General features: G+C 40.7%; 1 protein-coding gene across 6 annotated transcripts in view; it reads right to left on the reverse strand.

The window, feature by feature from the left end:
• LOC109938466 (arf-GAP with SH3 domain, ANK repeat and PH domain-containing protein 1-like) overlaps positions 1-21,532 on the reverse strand; it is a 216,114-nt gene that overhangs the window by 74,997 nt on the left and 119,585 nt on the right. For all 6 annotated transcript variants that reach the window (XM_048608240.1, XM_048608242.1, XM_048608241.1 and 3 more), the window contains 2 exons: positions 12,824-12,899; positions 9,170-9,256 (listed from right to left, as the gene is read on the reverse strand). In XM_048608240.1, coding sequence (XP_048464197.1) covers positions 9,170-9,256; positions 12,824-12,899 — 163 coding nt within the window. The remainder of the gene's footprint in view (positions 1-9,169; positions 9,257-12,823; positions 12,900-21,532) is intronic.

Raw genomic sequence — 21,532 nt, forward strand, 5'->3', positions numbered from 1 at the left:
CTGCAGGGTTCCCAAGCGGAATATGAGTTGCTGTTCCTGCAACCTTCGGGTGGCATCGTTGTGGCACTGCAGGAGGCCCAGGATGGACATGTCGTCTGAGGAATGGGAGGGGGAGTTGAAATGGTTCGCGACTGGGAGGTGCAGTTGTTTGTTGCGAACCGAGCGTAAGTGTTCTGCAAAGCGGTCCCCGAGTCTCCGCTTGGTTTCCCCGATGTAGAGGAAGCCACACCGGGTACAGCGGATGCAGTATACCACATTGGCAGATGTGCAGGTGAACATCTGCTTGATGTGGAAAGTCTTCTTGGGGCCTGGGATGGGGGTGAGGGAGGAGGTATGGGGGCAGGTGTAGCACTTCCTGCGGTTGCAGGGAAAAGTGCCGGGTGTGGTGGAGCTGGAGGGGAGTGTGGAGCGGACAAGGGAGTCACGGAGAGAGTTGTCCCTCCGGAAAGCAGATAAGGGTGGGGAGGGAAAGATGTCTTTGGTGGTGGGGTCGGATTGCAGATGGCGGAAGTGTCGGAGGATGATGCGTTGGATCCGGAGGTTGGTGGGGTGGTACGTGAGGACGAGGGGGATTCTTTTTTGGTTCTTATTGCGTGGACGGGGTGTGAGGGATGAGGTGCGGGAGATGTGGGAGACACGGTTGAGGGCGTTCTCGACCACCGAGGAGGGGAAGTTACGGTCCTTGAAAAACGAGGACAACTGAGATGTACGGGAGTGGAATGCCTCATCCTGGGAGCAGATGCGGCGGAGGCGAAGGAATTGGGAATAGGGGATAGCATTTTTGCAGGAAGGTGGGTGGGAGGAGGAGTATTCTAGGTAGCTGTGGGAGTCGGTGGGCTTGAAATGAATATCGGTTTCGAGGTGGTTGCCCGATATGGAGACAGAGAGGTCCAGGAAGGGGAGAGAGGTGTTAGAGATGGTCCAGGTAAATTTAAGGTTGGGGTGGAAGGTGTTAGTGAAGTGTATGAACTGTTCGAGCTCCTCATGGGAGCACGAGGCGGCACCGATACAGTCATCAATGTAACGGAGGAAGAGGTGGGGTTTAGGGCCGGTGTAGGTACAGAAGAGGGATTGTTCCACGTAACCTACAAAGAGGCAGGCGTAGCTTGGGCCCATGCGGGTACCCATGGCTACCCCCTTTGTCTGTAGGAAGTGGGAGGAATTGAAAGAGAAGTTGTTGAGTGTGAGGACGAGTTCGGCTAAGCGGATGAGGGTGTCAGTGGAAGGGGACTGGTCGGGCCTGCGGGACAGGAAGAAGCGGAGGGCCTTAAGGCCATCTGCATGGGGAATGCAGGTGTAGAGGGACTGGACGTCCATGGTAAAGATGAGGTGTTGGGGACCGGGGAATTGGAAGTTCTGGACGAGGTGGAGGGCGTGGGTGGTGTCACGGACATAGGTAGGGAGTTCCTGGACCAAGGGGGAGAAAATGGAGTCGAGATAGTTGGAGATCAGTTCGGTGGGGCAGGAGCAGGCGGAGACAATGGGTCGACCAGGGCATTCAGGTTTGTGGATTTTGGGAAGGAGATAGAAGCGGGCAGTGCGAGGTTGGGGAACGATGAGGTTGGAGGCCGTGGGTGGGAGGTCACCTGAGGTGATGAGGTTGTGGATGGTTTGCGAGATGATGGTTTGGTGCTCAGGGGTGGGGTCATGATCAAGGGGGCAGTAGGAGGAGGTGTCGGAGAGTTGGCGTCCGGCCTCGGCGATGTAGAGGTCAGTGCGCCATACTACAACTGCACCTCCCTTGTCCGCGGGTTTTATGGTGAGGTTGGGATTGGAGCGGAGGGAGCGGAGGGCTGCACGTTCTGCGGGGGAGAGGTTGGAGTGGGTGAGAGGGGTGGAGAGGTTGAGGCGATTGATGTCTCGACGGCAGTTGGAGATGAAGAGGTCGAGGGAGGGTAGGAGGCCTTGGGGTGGTGTCCAGGAGGAGGGGGTGTGTTGGAAGCGGGAGAAGGGGTCAGTAGAGGGAGGGTTAGGTTCACGGTTAAAGAAGTAAGCGTGGAGGCGGAGGCGGCGGAAAAACTGCTCTATGTCCAAGCGTGAGCGGTATTCGTTGATCTGTGGGTGGAGGGGGACAAAGGTGAGCCCTTTACTGAGGACTGACCGTTCGTCCTCAGTAAGGGGTAGGTCTGGGGGGATGGTGAAGACTCGGCAGGGCTGGGTGCTGCTGTCTCCTCTGGAGCTGCTGGCTGTGGAGGTGGTGGGCGGAGCTACGTCGGCGTCGGCTGTGGGCGGAGCTGTGTCGGCGTCGGCTGTGACCAGTCTGAGTTGAGAAGTGAAAGAGGTAACTGAATTGAAAAAGCAAGATCCTGAGGCTTTTTCATACAGCAGATGTGAAGAGGATGTTTCCTCTTCTGGGAGAATCCAGAACAAGGGGTTAATGTTTAAAATTCAGGGGTCACTGTTTTAAAACAGAGATGAGACAATTCTTTTTCTCTCTGAGAGTCATGAGTCTTTGAAACTCTCTTCCTGAAAAGGTGCTGGAAGTACAGTCCTTGAATATTTTTAAGGCAGAGGTAGATAGATTCTTGTTGAGCACGAGTGGGAATTTGGATTTAAGGGTAAAATAAGATCAATTATAATATTACTGAATGGAGGAGCAGGGTCGAGAAGCTGAACAACCTACTACTGCTCCTAATACATATGGTTGCATGTATGACAGACCCACAAAATATAATGGACTGACTGTGGAAGTCTTCAGTGTTGACTCCAAACCTGGTGATGTCTCATTGATCCAGGTCAAACATGGGCCAGAAAACCTCTCGCTGATTAGCACCTATTACCTTCATTCAGTTGATGAATCAGTACTTCTCCACATTAAATATCATTTCGAAGAACTGTAGGAAGCAAGGACACAAATATACTTAGTATAAGGAACTTCAATATCCATTGGAAGCGGCTCAGCAGCATTATTCCTGGTTGAACTGACCAAGACCTGAAGAGCATAACTGCTTCAATAGGCCAGCAGCAAATGGTGAGAGGGTTTGCATGAGGGAAAACCCTGTTTGACGTTAGAATTAGTTCACAATTCCAAAGTAAAGCAGTTTTGCAATTCCTGCACCCACCAGAAAAATCTAGCCCTGAATTTTGAAGGTTAATATTCCAAGTGTTTGGATCTGCTGCATTCCTCCGCAGTTATAAAGGGAACATGCACTAAGGGCACAGTTTGGAAGGACAGTAATTTCATTAACAATTGGAAGTTTCCTTGGTGATTATTCAATTTTTTTTTGTTTCAAGGGCTGCAGCTTCCTCTGATTCAAACTATTCTTATTGAACCATTCTGGACCCTTCAGCCACTCTAGGAATGGCTTTCTCCCTGTTTTGGGCCTCAACATGGTCCTTTTTGGCAGATGAAGTTGCGCAGTGTATAGAAAGCCACTACAGTTCACCAAACTATATGGAAGTGACATGAAGTCCTCCTCCCGATTACTACAAACACTTGAAATGGTCATTCAATTCCCCAAGTGTTTGCTTTCTGATTTTGTGATTGCTTGTATATGCTTCTTGCAACTCTTCTCTGTTGCAAAGACAGTACTCTCATTGGTTTATTGCTACGTTTCCAAACAGTACTTCAAATTAAGTCTGCCCCAGTGTTGTGGAAATTTAGCAGAACTGAGGGGGCTTGATATGGTAGATGCTGAGACGACGTTTCCCCTTGTGGGGTTCAAAACTTAGGGGTCACAGTTTATAAATAGGTAGTACTATATTTAAGATAGAGCTGGTAAGGATTTTATTCTCTCCCAGTGTATCATGAGTTTTGGAACTCTCTCAAAGAGCAGTGCTGGCAGGGTCATTGAATATTTTTAACACAGAGATAGATAGATTCTTGGCTAACAAGGAAGACAAACATTTTCCAGGGTAGGCAGGGCTACAGTCAAATTAGCCACAATCTTTATTGAATGATAGAGCACACTCAAGGTGCTGAATGGCCAATTCTTGGTCCTAATACATTTGCTGGCACTTGTCTGGTTGATTTCATTCTATTCCATTAAATTTGTACTTCAAATGCATATTACTCAACTATTTTTGCCATTATATTTATTTCACATCTGTTTGCAAATTCATCAGAAAAATCAGATCATGGTAAATAAAATTGATGCTAATGAGAAATGTACACTATGTCTAAGATTTCTAATACATGAGTAAAGATGGATACAACAGATAAGAGACAACTAGTTGAATTGTAAAGTACTGAACAGCATAACAAACTAAACTTTAATTTAGTAGCCAACTGGAAAATAAACTAAATAAGGGCAATTAAATAAACCAGCAAATAAATACAGCAGGTTTTTTTTAAAAAAGGCAGCTTGTAGAATCTAAAGAGAGTTCACTGAACAGAAGAGTGCTTAAAGGAAATAAAAAATTGGAAATAAAAAATTAGTTAACCCTGTGAAAGGATTTAATGAGCTTGTGGGAAAAATAATTACATGAGCTGGGAACAGAAGAAGCAAAGTATTAATGGTAGTGACACAACTTGGACAAGCCAGATCCAAGTTAGGCCATACTTTTAATCATATAGATATACAAGACTGAACTTGTCCAAGCCATTTTTTGCACTATATACTTGAATGAGACCCCTTTGATTTGTGTCTTCTTTAGCCATTAAGAAGTTAACTTCTGAAACCATTCAAAAAAGGTCACACTTCTACACTCAAAATAATTTTTGTCACTCTTTCCTGTATCCTTTATTTGGATTCTGCAATTTTTTTGAATGGCGGTGACTGACATTGCCCACATTATTCTAAACCTCGCCCAATCAGTATACTATATAACCTGACTAAATGTGTACTTCTATATTCAACTTGTTCACCTAAATTTTGGTTTAGCATTTTTAATTGCACTACCAGATGATGGTTGACATAAATGATTTGCCTGACAATCTCTTTCCAAATCACCTTTGTATTCATTCTATTGCATTAAATTTGTACTTCAGTTGCACATTACTCAACCTTTATTGGCATTACATTTATTTCCCATCTGTTTACTTGTTTGCAAATTCACCTGCAAACTCTATTTGCATATTCCATTTTAATGCACTGCCTTCATTAGTGTTACCTCTCATTAAGATAATCCTGTAGCAGAATTCAAATTTGATGTAGGTATTTAAACTAATACAATAAACCGCTTTTACCCAACAAAAACTAATAGAAATTGAAGACAGAATGTAATCCTTTCATTCAAATTACTTGTATATGCTAGTGCAATTAAGTCTGTGATGCATGAAACATTTGTGCCTTAAAGCACATGACACTATCACTGCAATGTAATTATTCTGTATATGTTGCAATCAATATATAACCTAAAACCAATAAAAATAGGCACATTCAGGAATCTGGTTGCAATTTAAAATTTGACGGACTTGAATAAGAAATATAACCTTTGGAAAGTTAGACAAGAAATCACTTTCAATAAAAATGCTTTTCCTAAGATTTTCAAGATACCAAATAACAGCATGATAAAAGGTGTAGTATATTGAATATAATTTTTGATTTCAAATTCAAACCAAAAACAAATTGATGTGTATCAGATCTTTGAGGGTTGTTTCTAGACAGGTCAGAAACAGTGATCTTAATATTTCAGTTTCAAGAAAGCTTGTGACTGCAGTAGAATGCCTGCAGTGTTAATGGTGTTGGGGCTGTATTTCTGTCACTGTTTTCTTCATTTTTGGTTTGGAACCGTGAGTTGAAGCTGAAAGTTGAACTTTGGACTTTGAGCAGCAGTTTGTTTTAAAGAAAGGTTAAAAAACAAACAAACTGATATTTGGAAATGGGAACTGACCTGGAAAGTTAATAGCAGGTTAATTAGGCAACAACAGATACCAGACACAAAGTTTAAAGCTTAAACAGAAACTAACAATTTATTAGTAATTGTGTAACTTTAGTAGGCTGGAATTAGAATAGTTGGGTGGTGGTTTTTGACCAGCTTGGATGTGATGGGCCAAAGGGCCTTTTTCCGTGCTGTAGACCTCTTTGACTCTATTATTGATCTAAGAAGTCAGAAGTCACACAACACCAGGTTATAGTCCAATAGGTTTATTTGAAATCGCAAGTTTTTGGAGTTTTGCTCCTTCGTAAGCTGAAGTGACTCCACCTGACGAAGGAGCAGCACTCCAAAAGCTTGTGATTTCAAATAAACCTGTTGGACTATAAGCTGGTATCGTGTGACTTCTGACTTTGTCCAGCCCAGTCCAACATCGGCACGCCCACAACATTGGTCTAAGAAAACTGCATACGTTTTGGCACCCGAGACGTATTATGCTCAAGGACTGGCAGCTGCCTGGATGTTAAAAGGGTCAATAAAGGGGAGGCTGGTGTTGGCCAGTCAAACAAAGAAAATGTTGAAAAAGAAAGAGATCAAACTGGTTTGGATTGGGCTTCAGGCAGAAGGCTGTGTGGTTGTGAAAGTTGCTGGATGAAATTTTGGTTGGTTTCTAGTTATCTTCCACTTACCTAATTATTGCAAGTTCTGAGAAAAGAACCCCAGTTTTAAGATATATGTAAATGCCTCCAATGGTCTGTGGAGGCTGTGTGCATTGACAGGTACCTTTGGAATTCAAACAAGATATACAATTCTAAATGTCTGTGAACAACTCATTATCCAAGGATTGTATGAAGGTTTAGCAAACATTGTTCAAAACTGCTTAAGTGAACTCGCCAGTTAGAATTCTAATTTTTTAAAATTTATCTCTTAACTGTGTCTGTCAGTCTATGTGTGAGAGTTGGGGTTTTGATCAAAGAAGATTGGGTTTAAATCTCAGACATTATTATACCAGTCTGGTGAGGTATAAATGGGCAATTTTGAGGGTTGCTGAATATTTTAGTTTAACTGTGTTACAATACCTAGTGTTGATGAGTCTGATTTGATGTGACTTGCTACCCAAGTGTCGTAACAATCGCTAAAAGGTCTCTACTGTGGGTTTATGATTTGATTTGATTTATTATAGTTACGTGCACCAAGAGACAGTGGGAAGTGCTGGTGTACATGCTTTACAGGCAGATTATACTATACAGCTGCATTAGGGTAACAGAACTGAGTGCAGCATACAATGTTACAGCAGCCGAGAAAATGCAGAGAGAGATCGATATTAACATAAAAGAGGTCATTTCAAAAGTTTGATAACAACGGGGAAGCAGCTGTTCTCAAACCTGTTCGTACATGCAAAAAAACATTTATACCTCCTGCCTGATAGGGTGGGAGAGGTCTTTGATTCTGCTGGTTGCTTTCCCGAGGCAGCGGGAAGTATAGATAAAGTCAATCCATGGGTGGTTGGTTTATGTGATGAGCTGGGCTGGGTTCACAACTCTCTGTAGTTTCTTTCGGTCTTGGGAAGAGCAGTTGGCATAACACGCTGTGATGCATCTACATGGGATGCTTTCTATAAAAATCTATAAAAATTTCTAGGACTGTTTTGGACATGCCGAATTTCCTTAGCCTCCTGAGGAAGTAAAGGCGTTGCTGTGCTTTCTTGTCTGTAGTGTCAACGTGGGTGGACCAGAACATATTATGACAGAGTAAACACATTACGGCAATTAGTTTAATTTTGACTTCAGAACAGAAAGTTCAAAGCTTTCCTTCAAAAGTATGTGGAGTTCAGTTCAGAAAGTAGAATTGTTTCTGCTACCAGGAGAATCAAGTCAGTTCAGGGGAACCGGCCATTTCAGCAGACGTGGTTACTAGTCGGTGGAACTATCAATGCAAAAGAGTTTGGACAGAAATTTTCAATTTGTTAGAACTGAAAATATTTAGCCATCAGAATTGTGAAAAGTTTATACCAGTGGATCTGGTAAGGAATTGTTAAAAAAACAGTGTGAACAATTCAAGAGAAAGAAATTGAATAGCGTCAATTAAGTAAAGATTTAAAAATGTGAGGTAGGAGTTGTAGTTCTCTGGGATTGATACTCTGTCATAAATGGTGTTGGGAAATACGTTGAAAACACATTTTTATGTTTGTATTAAGATCTTTCTGACTTTTATATATAGTTTTGTATATTTTTTCTTTTATCTAATAAACTTACATTCTGATTCAGAACACCTGCAGCCTCATGTGACTAATCACCACATTAACCAACTGCACAAATTGAACACACAATCTATCAAGCCAGGTTCATTCTGGGATTTGACTTGTTCAATGTTACCATCAGCTGGGATCACAACAACAGATGTGCATCTTTTTAAGGCAGCACTTTTCTCTCACCCAAAAAGAAACGCTTGGTAAATCAATGATTCTTTGGGAAATAAAAAAGACAGAAAAGTTTCATAATTCACTCACTACAGCAGGTTGAACACATTTGCAGCAACCACTATACCTTTTAATACATATTATGCTAAGATTGTATCCAGATGAATGAATCCTTTCTTAAAATGAAACTAACAAAGATGGGATTTCTCTAAATTATTTAATATGGTTAGAGAACTGTTACTTTGTAAGAACAAAACGTGATACGTTTTTCTCCATATTAGGTTCAGCTATGGAATATAGCAACACAGACCTGGATTTGTAGCAGCTTGTCTTCATAGATCACACAGAAGCATCTGGAAGAAGTTGCTAGTATGCTTGTCTAATCTAGGGAGAAAGCTCTGAATTGAATGCATATTTTGGAGATACCAGCTACACCCTTCCAACTTGCCTCTAAACTATAACGGATAGGCAATTTATCTTTAAATAGTAGGATCAATGCATTTCTCTAGAACCTAGCTATTATTGAAATAAGAAACCTGGCATTGACTATTTTAGCCCTAAATTCATATCTGGGCAACGTATTTAAAGTTGTCCTGGCTAAATTCTCTGTTTAAGCTTATCATCTATTTTTGAGCATGAGTCTGTTGTTTCTTTACAGGAGTCTGAGGTCATAAATTTGCGTTTCTCCATTGGCATGAGGCACTTTTCATTTTTAATATTTACAGAAATACAACTGCATTCAAATACAAATGATGAAGATACTGGAAGTCTACAGCACATTGTGATAGTACATATAACACATATAAAAGTTTAATAGCACGTATAGGTTGGCTTCCCATGTATAAATGAAACATTCTTGCTCATGAAATCTTGAAATCTGCGCATTTAATTGTGTTCATAGCACTGTGGTCAAATCACAAACAGAACTATGCATGAACTGTTTCACACAAAATCCTACGTCCAGAATATTTAATAATCATAAAAGAGACTCACCTCCTTGTGGTCCAACTGTAACGTTGGTTTGAGCTGATCACGAAGGCTGCAGAGCTGCTTCTTTTCTTCATCCTGGTTCTGCTTGATCTGAAACAGAGCCAGACAAGAAATTTTAATTAAAATGCTTCTCAGGAATTTAGCCCACACATTTTGAAGGAATTTCTTAGATGTGCTCTTTCGTAATGTCAAATTACTTAAATCTATAAACAAGCAACTCCTAAATAAAAATAAAATACTGAGGATGCTGGAAATCTGGACAAACAGAAAATGATGGAGAAACTCAGCAGATCTGCCAGCATCTGTGGAGAGAATCAAATATGACTCCTCTGTGGAATGAATGTACAAATATATGATGAAATTCAATGCAAGGAAGTGTTAGATAACTAATTTGGGAAGAAGCTAAGGAAAAACAATGAGCACTAAGTAGTAGAATTTAAAAGAGATAAAGGATGACACTTGGGAATTTTTTGCACACAAAACGTTTGAAGGTGGGCGAGTCGGAGAAACAAAGCAGTTAATAAAGCAATTGGGATCCTGGGATTTATAAATTGAGGCGTAGAATATAGGAAGGTTACGATTAGATTTGACAGAGCTGATTAAATTTGTGCATACTTAAATAGTGTAAATAAGGAGGAACTATTTGCAACGGCTGAAGGATTGATAACCAGAAGGTAAAGGTTGAAGGTGACTTGCAAAAGAACTAGAATTTATTCAACGGAAAATGTTTCTATGAAATTTGTGCATGGGATTTGGAATGCATTTCCTGATAGCATGGTGGATACAGATTCAATTGTTGGCTTCAAAATGGAATTGAATAAATAAAAAAAAAGCTGCAGGGATTGGTGGAAAGAGGGGTAAATGGGAATAACTGGACTGCTCTTTGACAACACAAGCAAAGTCTCAATGATCCTCTGCCTCTATTGTTCAGTGCTTCTATGTATTATTTGATTCTATGTTATATTTTAAGGGTGAACAATACATGTTCTTTTGATTAAAAAAAATGGGTGAGCCAGAGCATGACGTTGATGGTTGCCTCATAGCAATTTAATATTGGGATCATTGTCACTACTTCAAGGTAATACTTCAGCTCCTTACTTAGAGAGCTGCCAGAAAATTAGGAAGACAGCAGCAAATGGTCCCAACAATTCTAGATAGGTGTGGTGGCCACTACTGTGTCTACAGGCAGTTCCACCATGCTGAAAAACTCAGGTTATTCTGGAGTATGGGATCTCAGAAAGGAAGTTGAGGGCAGAAAGGGGTGAAGGTTAAAGAAGGAAAGAGGGCAGCAGGCATGATCTTGGGGGTGGGAGGGTGTTTAATGTATCTATTTGGTCAGGACTCTGCAAAGGACATGTCCCTCATCTCGTTTGACACTATCCTGTAGAACTAACACTGCTGGGCCTCCTTCCATTAGATAAAATACTAGCAATGGTAGGTTGAGGCCCTTAAGTGGTCATCAATTAGCCAAAGGAGGGCCTTGAAAGCTCAAGCATGGGTTGGCCACCTGTGTATCCCCTGCAGTCCTATACAATTTTAGACAGGTCAGTGGCAAACAGGTAGCTGGTGGAAAGGCCACTTACTGGATTTCGTTTGCACACCCCAACACAGCCACTTAGAAATGCCTTAGTAGAGGGATGCAAACTTCAGTGCTTTGATTTATTGACTATTTGATTATATTTGTTTTCACATTCTTGTTCTTTGGTATATCTATTTAATTAATTTCCCTCCTCTGCTTTCTTCTTTGAGGTCCTGTGAATTTTTCAAGAGCACAACCACTATGTAAAAGTTGTTTTTTCATGTCATCTCTGGTTCTTTGCTAACCACTTTAACTCTATACTTTTTGGTACCAGCCTTGAAAACATTTTATTCCTTTATGCTGTAACAAAACCAAATTAAATTTCATTTTTACTATCTTCTCTAAAGTTAATAATGCAGTTCCTCCAGTGTCTTCACATAATGGAACTTTCACATGCTTGGTACAATTCTAATAAATCTTTTTGCACATCCTTTTTGCAGTTTGCTGCCCAGAATTAAAAACAATATTCCAATGGATGCCCGACCAGTGTTTTAGAAATTTTCAGCACAACTTCCTTGCTTCTATACACTATTCCTTCTTTAGATAAGCCAAAAAGTCACAAATAATTTTTAAAAATACACTCTTAACTTGTCATACCATGTTCAAAGATTTGCATATATATATACACAATAAGAATCTTATAACAAGTTCTTGGTTTCAAGATGAGAAACTTCAGTTATTGAGAAAGATTGAAGAAGATTGATTATTCTCTGAAAGGAGGCTGAGAGAAAATTTCATAGATGTTTTCAAAATCGCAAATCTAAAACTGGACAGAGTAGAAATTTTCTTCTGTTAAAATTAGAAAGAATGAGGGGTCATACATTTAAAGTGAATTGCAAACGAAGCAAAGGTGAAATGAGGAAAAAAAAAACTTAGTTAAGGTATGGAATGCACTGCTTGGAAATGCCGTGAAGGCAGGTTCAATTGAGGCATTGGATGATTACTTGGATAGAAATGATGGGCAGGAATAAGGGGAAAAAGGCAAGAGATAGGCACTAGTTAATAGAAACAGTGCAGGCATGATGGGTCAAATGGCATTTTTATGCGCTGTTACAATTCTGTCATTCTCCGATTTTTGTGATACAACGGTATTGTCCCCACCTCTGGGTTACAAGTTCATATTCAAGACCCACCTGCTAAGGAAGTGGGTCATAACATGTCTAAACAAGTTGATTAAAAATATATACAACAGGTATCTTGATTCTTGCAACCCCTTTAATCTTGTTCTATTCATTTTTCTCTCCTGTTTTTCCTTAACGTGTTTCACTTAACGTGATAAATTTCATCTGCCACAAGTCTATTCATTTCGCTGGTCTATTTCATCCTCAAAAATTTTACTGCACTTTGGATTGTTTACTAAACTTGAGAGTTTCGTACCTGAAAGTTTTGAAAGTGTGCCCTAATTACCAAATTCAGGTCATTAATCAATATCAACAGTTTACAATCCTGACCAATGGGGGAATAACACTGTATAGCTGCATACAATCCGAAAAACTTTCACCTCCACTCTTTGCTTTCTGTCATGTCACCAATACTATATCCATTTTGCCACAGTCTCTTTAATTTCATGTGTTTTAATTTTTCTAACCAGTCTATGTGCCTATTGAAAATCACCTGTAAAGAAAAGGAACAGGTAAACATTTCCCCTAAGATTTTACAGCACTTTCTAAGAAAGGACAGATATTTCCCTGGGCTCTATTGACAGCATTCATTTATCAATCATTACTGCAGAACGAATTGTCTGTTCATTCATTTTGCATGTTTGGGTGTCTTTGGATGGCACATACTTGCATACAACACTGTCTGAATAACAAAGGAGACTGTACATCAAAAAGAAATTAATGTCTATGAAATACCTTGGAATATTCTAAGAATTAGAAACATGCAACTCAAGTTGCTTTTCTTTCTTTATTATTCTTTAATTATATGAATTACACACAATATACAGCACAAGCACAGGCCAAAGACCCAACCAGGCCATGCCAAAGTTTATGCTCCATTTGAATCTCCTTTGTCGATCTTGCAAAATTTCTGATCATTTCTATCAGCAATTCTAAGGTAAACAGTTTTATACTCACATTCTGTAAATCTGCAGTAAGCATTTCAACATAATGCTTTATCTTCTCAGCTGTTTTCAAGCCTTCCTGAAAGAAACTGCAATAGAGTACAGCAAAACTCCATTATTATTATATAATTTAAACCACTATTGTAAGTTTTTGTAACACTTCAACTTCCATGAGAAGAAATAAAAACATCAGAAACAGTGGGTGAAGTAGACCATTACAGAGACTATTGAGCCTGCTCTGTCATTTGCTGAGTCCTTCAATCTTAACATTACTGGTCTATCCAATCCCTACATTCCCTGACTTGATAGAGTCCCAAAGTCCATTGATATCAATCTTGAATATACTCAACAATTCAACATCCAGAACCCTCTGAGCTACAGAACTGCAAAGACTCAGTATCTTTGAATGCAGATATTTCTTCTCAACTCAGTCGAACATGGTCATCCCTTTATCTTAATTCTTGACCTACCAAGCATCTCTTAGCATTTAGCCTGTCAAACCCACTTTGAATTTTTGTTTCAAAGAGATGACCTCTCCTTCCTCTAAACTCCAGAGTTATCATCCAATTCTGCTCAATCTTTTCTCATTGGGTAACCCTCTCATACCAGCAATTAACCTACTGAATCTTCATTGCACGCATTCGAAGGCAATTATATCTTCCCTATGTAGAGATACTAAAAGGTGGTCTGTTGCTTGGTCTGGACATACCTCTGGACAATTGGTTACGGCCCCTTAATTGGCACTGAGACAGTTTGCTGTTCAATTAGGGGTCATAGACAGGCTTTTGAAGCTGGACAGTTAATTAGAATCATCTAGCTTGAGAGGAGAAGTAAACTGAGACGGCAGGTAAATGAAAGAGAAGGCCCTTGTTATGTATGGTCTTACTGTGGGAAATTCGAGAGCAACTGGAAAATCCCAGTCAGTCTTCTAGAAGTGTGCTTAATAAGATTCTTAAATGAGCTTGACTGGCTATCTACTATGTGGGAGCAATCAACTCTGCCTGTTTGATCTCACCTTCAGAAAAGTAACAAGCACATTAAAGAGGTTGTGAAATCAATTCACCAGACTGTGCTGTCAACATTTGTATCACATACAAGTGACAGTTTAGCATAGTCTTCAATACAGTGGGACATGGAGGACTCCAACAAGGAGAGTCATGGAACATCTCCACATGGATCTCTGACACAGCAGACCTTATTGCGATGTATGCAGCACAAGACATGTCACAAATGCAGCTGGAGACTGTAGTTGTGGTCGGATTGCTGAAACTTTGCACCGCCCACTGCCTCTCAATATCACCTAAGAAAGGCAGTATAGCATACAAGAGCATGTTGTGAATTAATTACAGTTCAAGGTGAGAAGCAATCAGGTCCATGCTCTACCAACTATGAGATATTGGACTGTCTTTTTGAATTGTGGCTCACAGATAATGTTTTTAAGATCACCTGTGATACGTGAGCTTCACAGAGAAGTCTATGATCAATCTGTAATCACAATGTCATGATTACTTGTGGCTGTGATTTGTTATCAACGTAGTTGATCACTGCAAGTGTTTGACATGCAGAATTCTATCATAACTGATATCTTAAACCTGGTGTTATGTAAGTGTCTTATTCATGCAAATGCCTATTGAAGGGCCTCACATTGCTCAAAAATAGAGCCAGTGTCCTGAAAAAAAAATCACTTACTCCACCCACTTTGGGTGTAGTGACAGCCATTTTTCATTTGTGGCAATGCATTTGCAATTTGGATGAGGATGAAAGGCATTTTTTCATTTAAGACTACATTTCCCAACATTACCCTTGACCCTTGACCCTAGTCAGGCAAACTTATCGTGATGCACTCTCCCACTGCAAAAATCAGCATGGTGGTGTCCAGAAATGATTCTCGTCCCTGCGTAGACCATGTTCTCCAGTGTACTATTACCTCTTACCCTTATGTTGAGTTGCAACCCTCACATCCGCTGTTACAATTATTGTCCCCACTGCATCCCAGCATGCAGTCTTCAGACCCTGTAATTGATGTGTCCAATGTGCTCAGCACAGCAGTTGCCCCTGTGAACCTACCTTGACTTTCAGTGAATGGACCCCCTGGGCTGATTGAGGCCCACCCACATGATCAACTTGAAGTAATAGCTCTGACTGAAAAGTGACTAGATTGCTGCCGAGCTCTGTGCAATGTCCTGATTGACTTGCCATTAATCCCCCTACTGGCTGGCTTCAGCCTGTGCGACTGACTGTCACCCAATTCCTAGACTGTAATGATATGGAACCTCTGAGCCTGACTGTTCAAGTGGCTGACTGACAATGTCCAAGCTCCTGGGTTGAGACCAGATGCTGCCCTTGACTGACTGTAGTGGGACCCCCGACTGACGATAGGTCCCGTGTCTTGACTAAGGACTACACTGCTTAGACTTTGAGACAAGGCCATTTGGTTGAAGCATACTCAGTATACTTGTCACATGAGTTGCTGGCACACGCTGTAGGTATGACATTGCTGTAGCACAGTGCCATACAGCAATATGTTCACTGGCTTGATTGATCCCTGCTTGCAAACATGATAAGCCGCCCAACTTTGTGTCTGTGCTAAAAGGCAAGGCAAGGCAGAAGTACTTTTCTGATGAAGGGTCGAGGCCCGAAACGTCAGCCTCTCTGCTCCTATGATGCTGCTTGGCCTGCTGTGTTCATCCAGCCCTGCACCTTGTTGTCTCGGATTCTCCAGCATCTGCAGTTCCTACTATCTCCAAGGCAGAAGTACTGTTTGACTGTAAATTCTGAATGAGGCAACAATGTGTAAAAAGACAAGGCAAGGCAGAGATACAGTGAGAATCCAACTGCAAAGTGAGTGAGTGCTAAGAGAACAAGCTCATGTGAACCATGAGATAATAAGGTGTAGAGGTGGATAAAGACAGCAGGCCAAGCAGCATCAGAGGAGCAGGAAAGCTGACGTTTCGGGTCTAGACCCTTCTTCAGAAAATGAACCATGCTTTCTTTCTTTGTGTGCACAGTGGTCTGGCTGCTGCATTGCAATGAAAGATGTCACTGCACTCCAAAGTGAAGTGCACTGAAGAACTATATTATGAGTGAGTCAGAGATGTGCTATGATGATGTGGTAAGTTGGACTGCTTCTGATGCTCATCTCTATGGACAAAGCAATCGCTGATCAGAGAGTGTGCCCTGAGGTGACGGGAAATGCTGAGCAAGATGGAGACCTGGAGGAGTAAGTAGCAAGCTGGAACTGTCAGGTATCTGCTCAGACCTACATATCAGAAACTGTTAAAAAAAATAAAGATCTGTAGATGCTGGAAATCTGAAACAAAAACAGAAACTTCAGGCGAAACTTTGCATGTCTGGCAGTATCTGTCAGGAAAGAGCAAAGTTTAATGTTTCGAGTGAAGAGTCACCGGACTCTAAACATTAACCCTGCTTTCTCCCCACGAATGCTGCCAGACTTGCTGGGTTTTGCTAGCAATTTCTGTCACTGTAAAAGGCTACTGGATCAGACCTGTTTATCTCAAATTGGGCTGTTAATATTGTTGTACTATTAACAATAAACTTTACTCCTATAAATTTCTACCTTGCTCTGTTGGTTTGACTTTTCACTTTAGATTTATAAATAGTCTCTCACTTGAAGCCTCTGTACTCTTTCTCAATTCGAATACCATCTATAGTTCTAATTATACCATTTGTCAAGAAACTGGTCCTAGCCTGATGGAGCGCATCAGAATGGAATAGCTTTGTCATCCTCACTACCAATGCTACACACCTCTCCTCTCTCGCCTCCCAGAACATGCTATTCAACTCCCTGATTTGTTTAACAGCTATGCATGAGCTCACTGATCAGAAATATTCTTATCTCTTTAAAGCATTCAGTGCTCATTTATGAATTTCTTCGTATAAATTCACAAGTCCATTCAAATCACAATCCAATTATTTAAAATTTAATAGGCATGTTAGGCACATTTAATAAAGAAGCTCCATTTCATTACAGCAAACATATAAAAAAACTACCCACCACAGAAATTACAGAGCTGTAAGTCATCTGTTCAAAAACTGTGTTCTCTTTATTTGGCAGATGAATGCCATTCTGTGGACTGCTCTGACTGTCTGAGATGAAAGATAAACGAATATTGACAGCTCTAATATTAATGAAGCTTGTTCTGTTCTCATATGTCAGCTCCTTTATTGTGGTAGGGAAATCAAACACTGAATTTAAAACATACCTGCACTGAAATTGGCAATACCATTAAGGCATGAGTATATCAGACTAGTTTTACCCAAGGCACGCTGTGAATAAACTGACTATTCATAGAGTCTTAGAGTTGTACAGCACTTCAGTCCAACTCGTCCATGCTGACCAGATATCCTAAACTAATCTAGTCCCATTTGCCAGTATTTGGCCCATATCCCTCTAAACCCTTCCTATACATGCACCTATCCAGCTGTCTTTTAAATATTGTAATTGTACTAGCCACCACCACCTCCTCTGGCAGCTCAATAAATACGCGGACCACCCTCTACATGAAAAAGTTCTCGTTAGGTCCCTTTTATATCTTTCCATTCTCACCTTACACCTAAGATCTCTAGCTTTGGACTCCCGTATCCTGGGAAAAAAGACCTTGGCTATTCACCCTATACATGCTCCTCATGATTTTATAAACCTCTATAAAGGTCACCTTTCAACCTCTGATGTTTCAGGGAAAACAGCCCCAGCCTGTTCAGCCTCTTCCTTTAGCTCAAACCCTCTAACCCTGACAACATCATTGTAAGTCTTTTCTACACCCTTTCAAGTTTAATAACATCTTTCCTATAGCAGGGAGAGCAGAACTGAATACAGTATTCCAGAAGTGGCCTAACCAATATTCTGTACAGCCGCAGTATGACATCTCAGCTCCTATACTCAATGCACTGACCAATAAAGGCAAGTGTACCAAATGTCTTCTTCATTACTCTGTCTACCTGTGACTCCACTTTCAAGGAGCTATGAATCTACACCCCAAGGTCTCTTTGTTTAGCAACTCTTCCCAGTACCCTACGTTTAAATGTATAAGTCCTGCCCTGATTGCATTACCAAAATGCAGGCACCTCATATTTATCTAAATTGACCTCCAACTGCCACTCCTCAGCCCATCTGATCGAGGTCCTGATCCTTGTGGCAGGCCGCTGGTCACAGGCCTCCAGGCCGAAAAACAACTTTCAACCACCATCCTCTGTCTCCTACCTAGAAGTTAATTTTATATCCAAATCGCTAGCTGTCCCTGGATTCCATGTGATCTAACCTTGCTAACCTGTCTACTATGCAGAACCTTGTCAAACGCCTTACTGAAGTCCATGTAGACATGATCCACTGCTCTGCCTTCATCAATCTTCTTTGTCTCTTCTTCAAAAAACTCAAACAAGTTAGTGAGATCCAATTTCCAAAGCACAAAGCCATGTTGACTATCCCTAAACAGTCCCTGCCCTTCCAAATACATGTAGATCCTGGCCCTGAGAATCCCCTCTGTAATATGGACACTTTTCAAGATACCACTAGATAAAAACTGAAAGAACTGCAGATGCTGTACATCAGAAACGAAAACAGAAGTTGCTAGAAAAGCTCAGCAGCATGCACGAGGAGAAATCAGTGTTAACGTTTCAGGTCTGGTGACCCTTCCTCAGAACTGACAGTAGCTAGGAAAACGTAAGTTTATATGCAGCAGATAGGGTGGGGGAAGGGATAAGGAGTAAACAATAGGTGGGCATAGGATCCAAAGAGAGAGAAGAACAGTTGGACAGACAAAGGAGTGGATATCGATGTGGCTAGGATTGTGAATAGCTGTTAATGGAGACTGTTAGTGGCTAACAATAGCTAGTGTGTAATGGACTGTGTGATAACAAGGCCTGGTGTGTGGGGGTTGGGACATGGGAGAGTTCAGGCCCTAAAAGTATTGAACTCGATATTAAGTCCAGTGGGCTGCAGGGTTGCCAAGTGGAAAATGAGGTGTTGTTCTTCCAGCTTGCACAGAGCTTCGCTGGAACACTGCAGCAAGCCTGATATAGAGATGTTGGCCAAGGAACAGGGTGGTCCATTAAAGTGGCAGGCAACTGGAAGCTCAGAGCCTTTTTTGTGAGTAGCTACCATCGGTTCTGACGAAGGGTCATCAGACACGAAACGTTAACTCTGATTTTCTCTTCACAGATGCTGCCAGTCCAGCTGAGCATTTCCAGCAACTTCTGTTTTTGTTCAAGAGTTTCTCTGAGTTTTCTGGCTTCCACATCCTTCTTCACAGTAAATACTGACACAAAATACTCTATTAGTATCTCACTCATCTCCTGCAGTTCCACACTAGTCGACCTTGTTGATCTTTAAGGGGCCCTATTCTTCCCTAGTTACTCTTTTGCCCTTGACATATTTGTAGACTATCTTTGGATTCTCTTTAACTCTATTTGCCAAAACTATTTCATCTCCCGTTCTGCCCTCCTGATTTCCCACTCCTACTACCATTACAATAATTATGTAAAATTTGTTCTGATGATGAGTCAGTCTATAACAATTCAAGATCATGTGAGTAACTGCTGCACTTCAGTAATGTTATTGCAATGGTGAGGAAAACAAAAATTGCCTTGAAAAGCTGTCAATGCAAAGCAGAAAATCTTAGTTTATTAATAAGGCTACACAAAGTGAAGCATGAAAAAGGAAGTTAAAACTCACTATATTTTTTGTCATTGGCCAGTTGTTTAGCTTACCTAGAACTAGAATCAAAATTAATTCTCATGTCGATTGTATTAATTCTTTCATAGTAGTAGTCTTATCAATTTTTTCATTCTAGTAGCTTTAGGCTTATTATGGAACTCAATGGAAAACTGTTTACGATAACTACAATTAAAGCAAGTCTTAAATTTTTCAGTCTAATTGTCTATCATCATCAGTATGACAGTCCTCTCTGTTATAATGCTAATATTCCAATGAGTAGTCTAATACCAGTTAGCAAGATCCTAGAGTGTATGTGTAGAACTTTTTGATGACCAGAAAATAACATTATAACTGGCAAATTAGCATAGGTCAGCCTGTGTTCTTTTTAACAGCTTTTGCTATCAGATCATCATATATTGCATCACGGCACAGAATCAGATTTTTTATTTTATAGCTTTTCCTCCAAGCTTCATTCATATCTAATGAAATTTTTCTGCAATAAAACCTTGAAATTTCTGTCGTATTGATTTTAATCTGCAACATATCATAAACTTTGTGTTAACCATACCACAGAACATCCGCTTCAGGGCTTTTGACAATTATTAATGATCAAACTTTGAAACTGCCTATCTAAATTTGTACAAATCCCAATAGATATTTCCAGTTTGTATTTTGTTTTCAGATGTTACAATATTAACACTTTTTAAGTAACCTATTCACAGCTCAGTTAAAGCCAGTTCACATGTAATATTCCTCATGGTTACCAACTTCACTGATACCACCTTAGCCAAATGTTGTAAAATCAATGTTTTGTTTTCCCAGAGCCATTGGAGCTAGCATAATATTTACCTTTCATTTTCAATTTAAAAAAATAATAAGTATCCCTTAATGCCAGAATAATATTTCATTTTACTTGGTAAATGAAGACAGGAAATACAAATCTTGCATATAGTTTAACAGCAGCTAACCAAGGGAAGGGATCATCAACAATGCTATCAAATAACACGTGTTCATTCATTTCCTCCCCGCTGATACATAGTTTGGGTTCTGTTGGAAACACTGTGTGTATTTAACAGTGACACAGGCAGCTCTCCACACCAGCCACTGAAGGAAAGTCAACAGAAGCTAATAGACAGATTTGCCCCAGAACCATAAAGCACTGTGGGCTGATTAAATTGGTGCACAGTGGGACTTCTGCCTTTCCGTGGCAGGAAGTCTCACCCTCTGATTAGCTGGCAATTCCGACAGTTCCAGCAAATGCCACAGCCACACAGTGGATGCCTCCAGGACTGCAGGCAGATCCACGAATGAGGCCCGATGGACTCCAGATCCAGGCAAGTCAAGGCTTTAGATAGGAAGAGTTTGCCTATCATAGGGTGATACAGACAGGGAAGAAGGGGTGGGTATTATCTTCTTGGGTGGTGCCTTTGATTAGCAAATGGCGGTCTACAAATGATCAACCCCCTTATCCTCGCCAAAACATTCCCAACAGGGGAATGTAACATCTAGCTCTTCATCAATATCTTCCCGTCCATTACAGAGTTAAGAACAGGTCTTTTTGATAACATCTGTAAAGTATTCAGCTTTATTCTTCCAATAATGAATCTGCCATGCTATCACATAGTCAAACCTGAACAACATAATGGACTGGCAGATGATATTGGTACCAATAAGTGCAAGGTAAGGACCATCTCCAATTTAAAAAAAAGTTCAAATGTTTTTTACGATCTTCGGCTGCCATTTCTTCGTATCCCAACATTAACATCCTGGAGTTACATAAGATACTTCGCCTGTTTGGCAATAACAACAATGGTGACAACATCAGAGCACAGGTTACCTACTCTGTAAAAATGGTCTCACTTCCTAACCCTTAAAGGTCCTTCATTATCTGTAAGACTTACTTATTACTGACTGGATGGATGTAGCTACAAAAGCCTTTAAAATTTCAACTCCATGAAGAACACAGCAGTAACTTGTTTGACTGGACTCAGCTACTGGAGCACTGTGACTAAAGTATGGGGCTGTTTTAAAGAATGCTATTCGGCAACT

The sequence above is a fragment of the Rhincodon typus genome, chromosome 19, assembly GCF_021869965.1.
Source record: "Rhincodon typus isolate 14 chromosome 19, sRhiTyp1.1, whole genome shotgun sequence".
NCBI lineage: Eukaryota > Metazoa > Chordata > Chondrichthyes > Orectolobiformes > Rhincodontidae > Rhincodon > Rhincodon typus.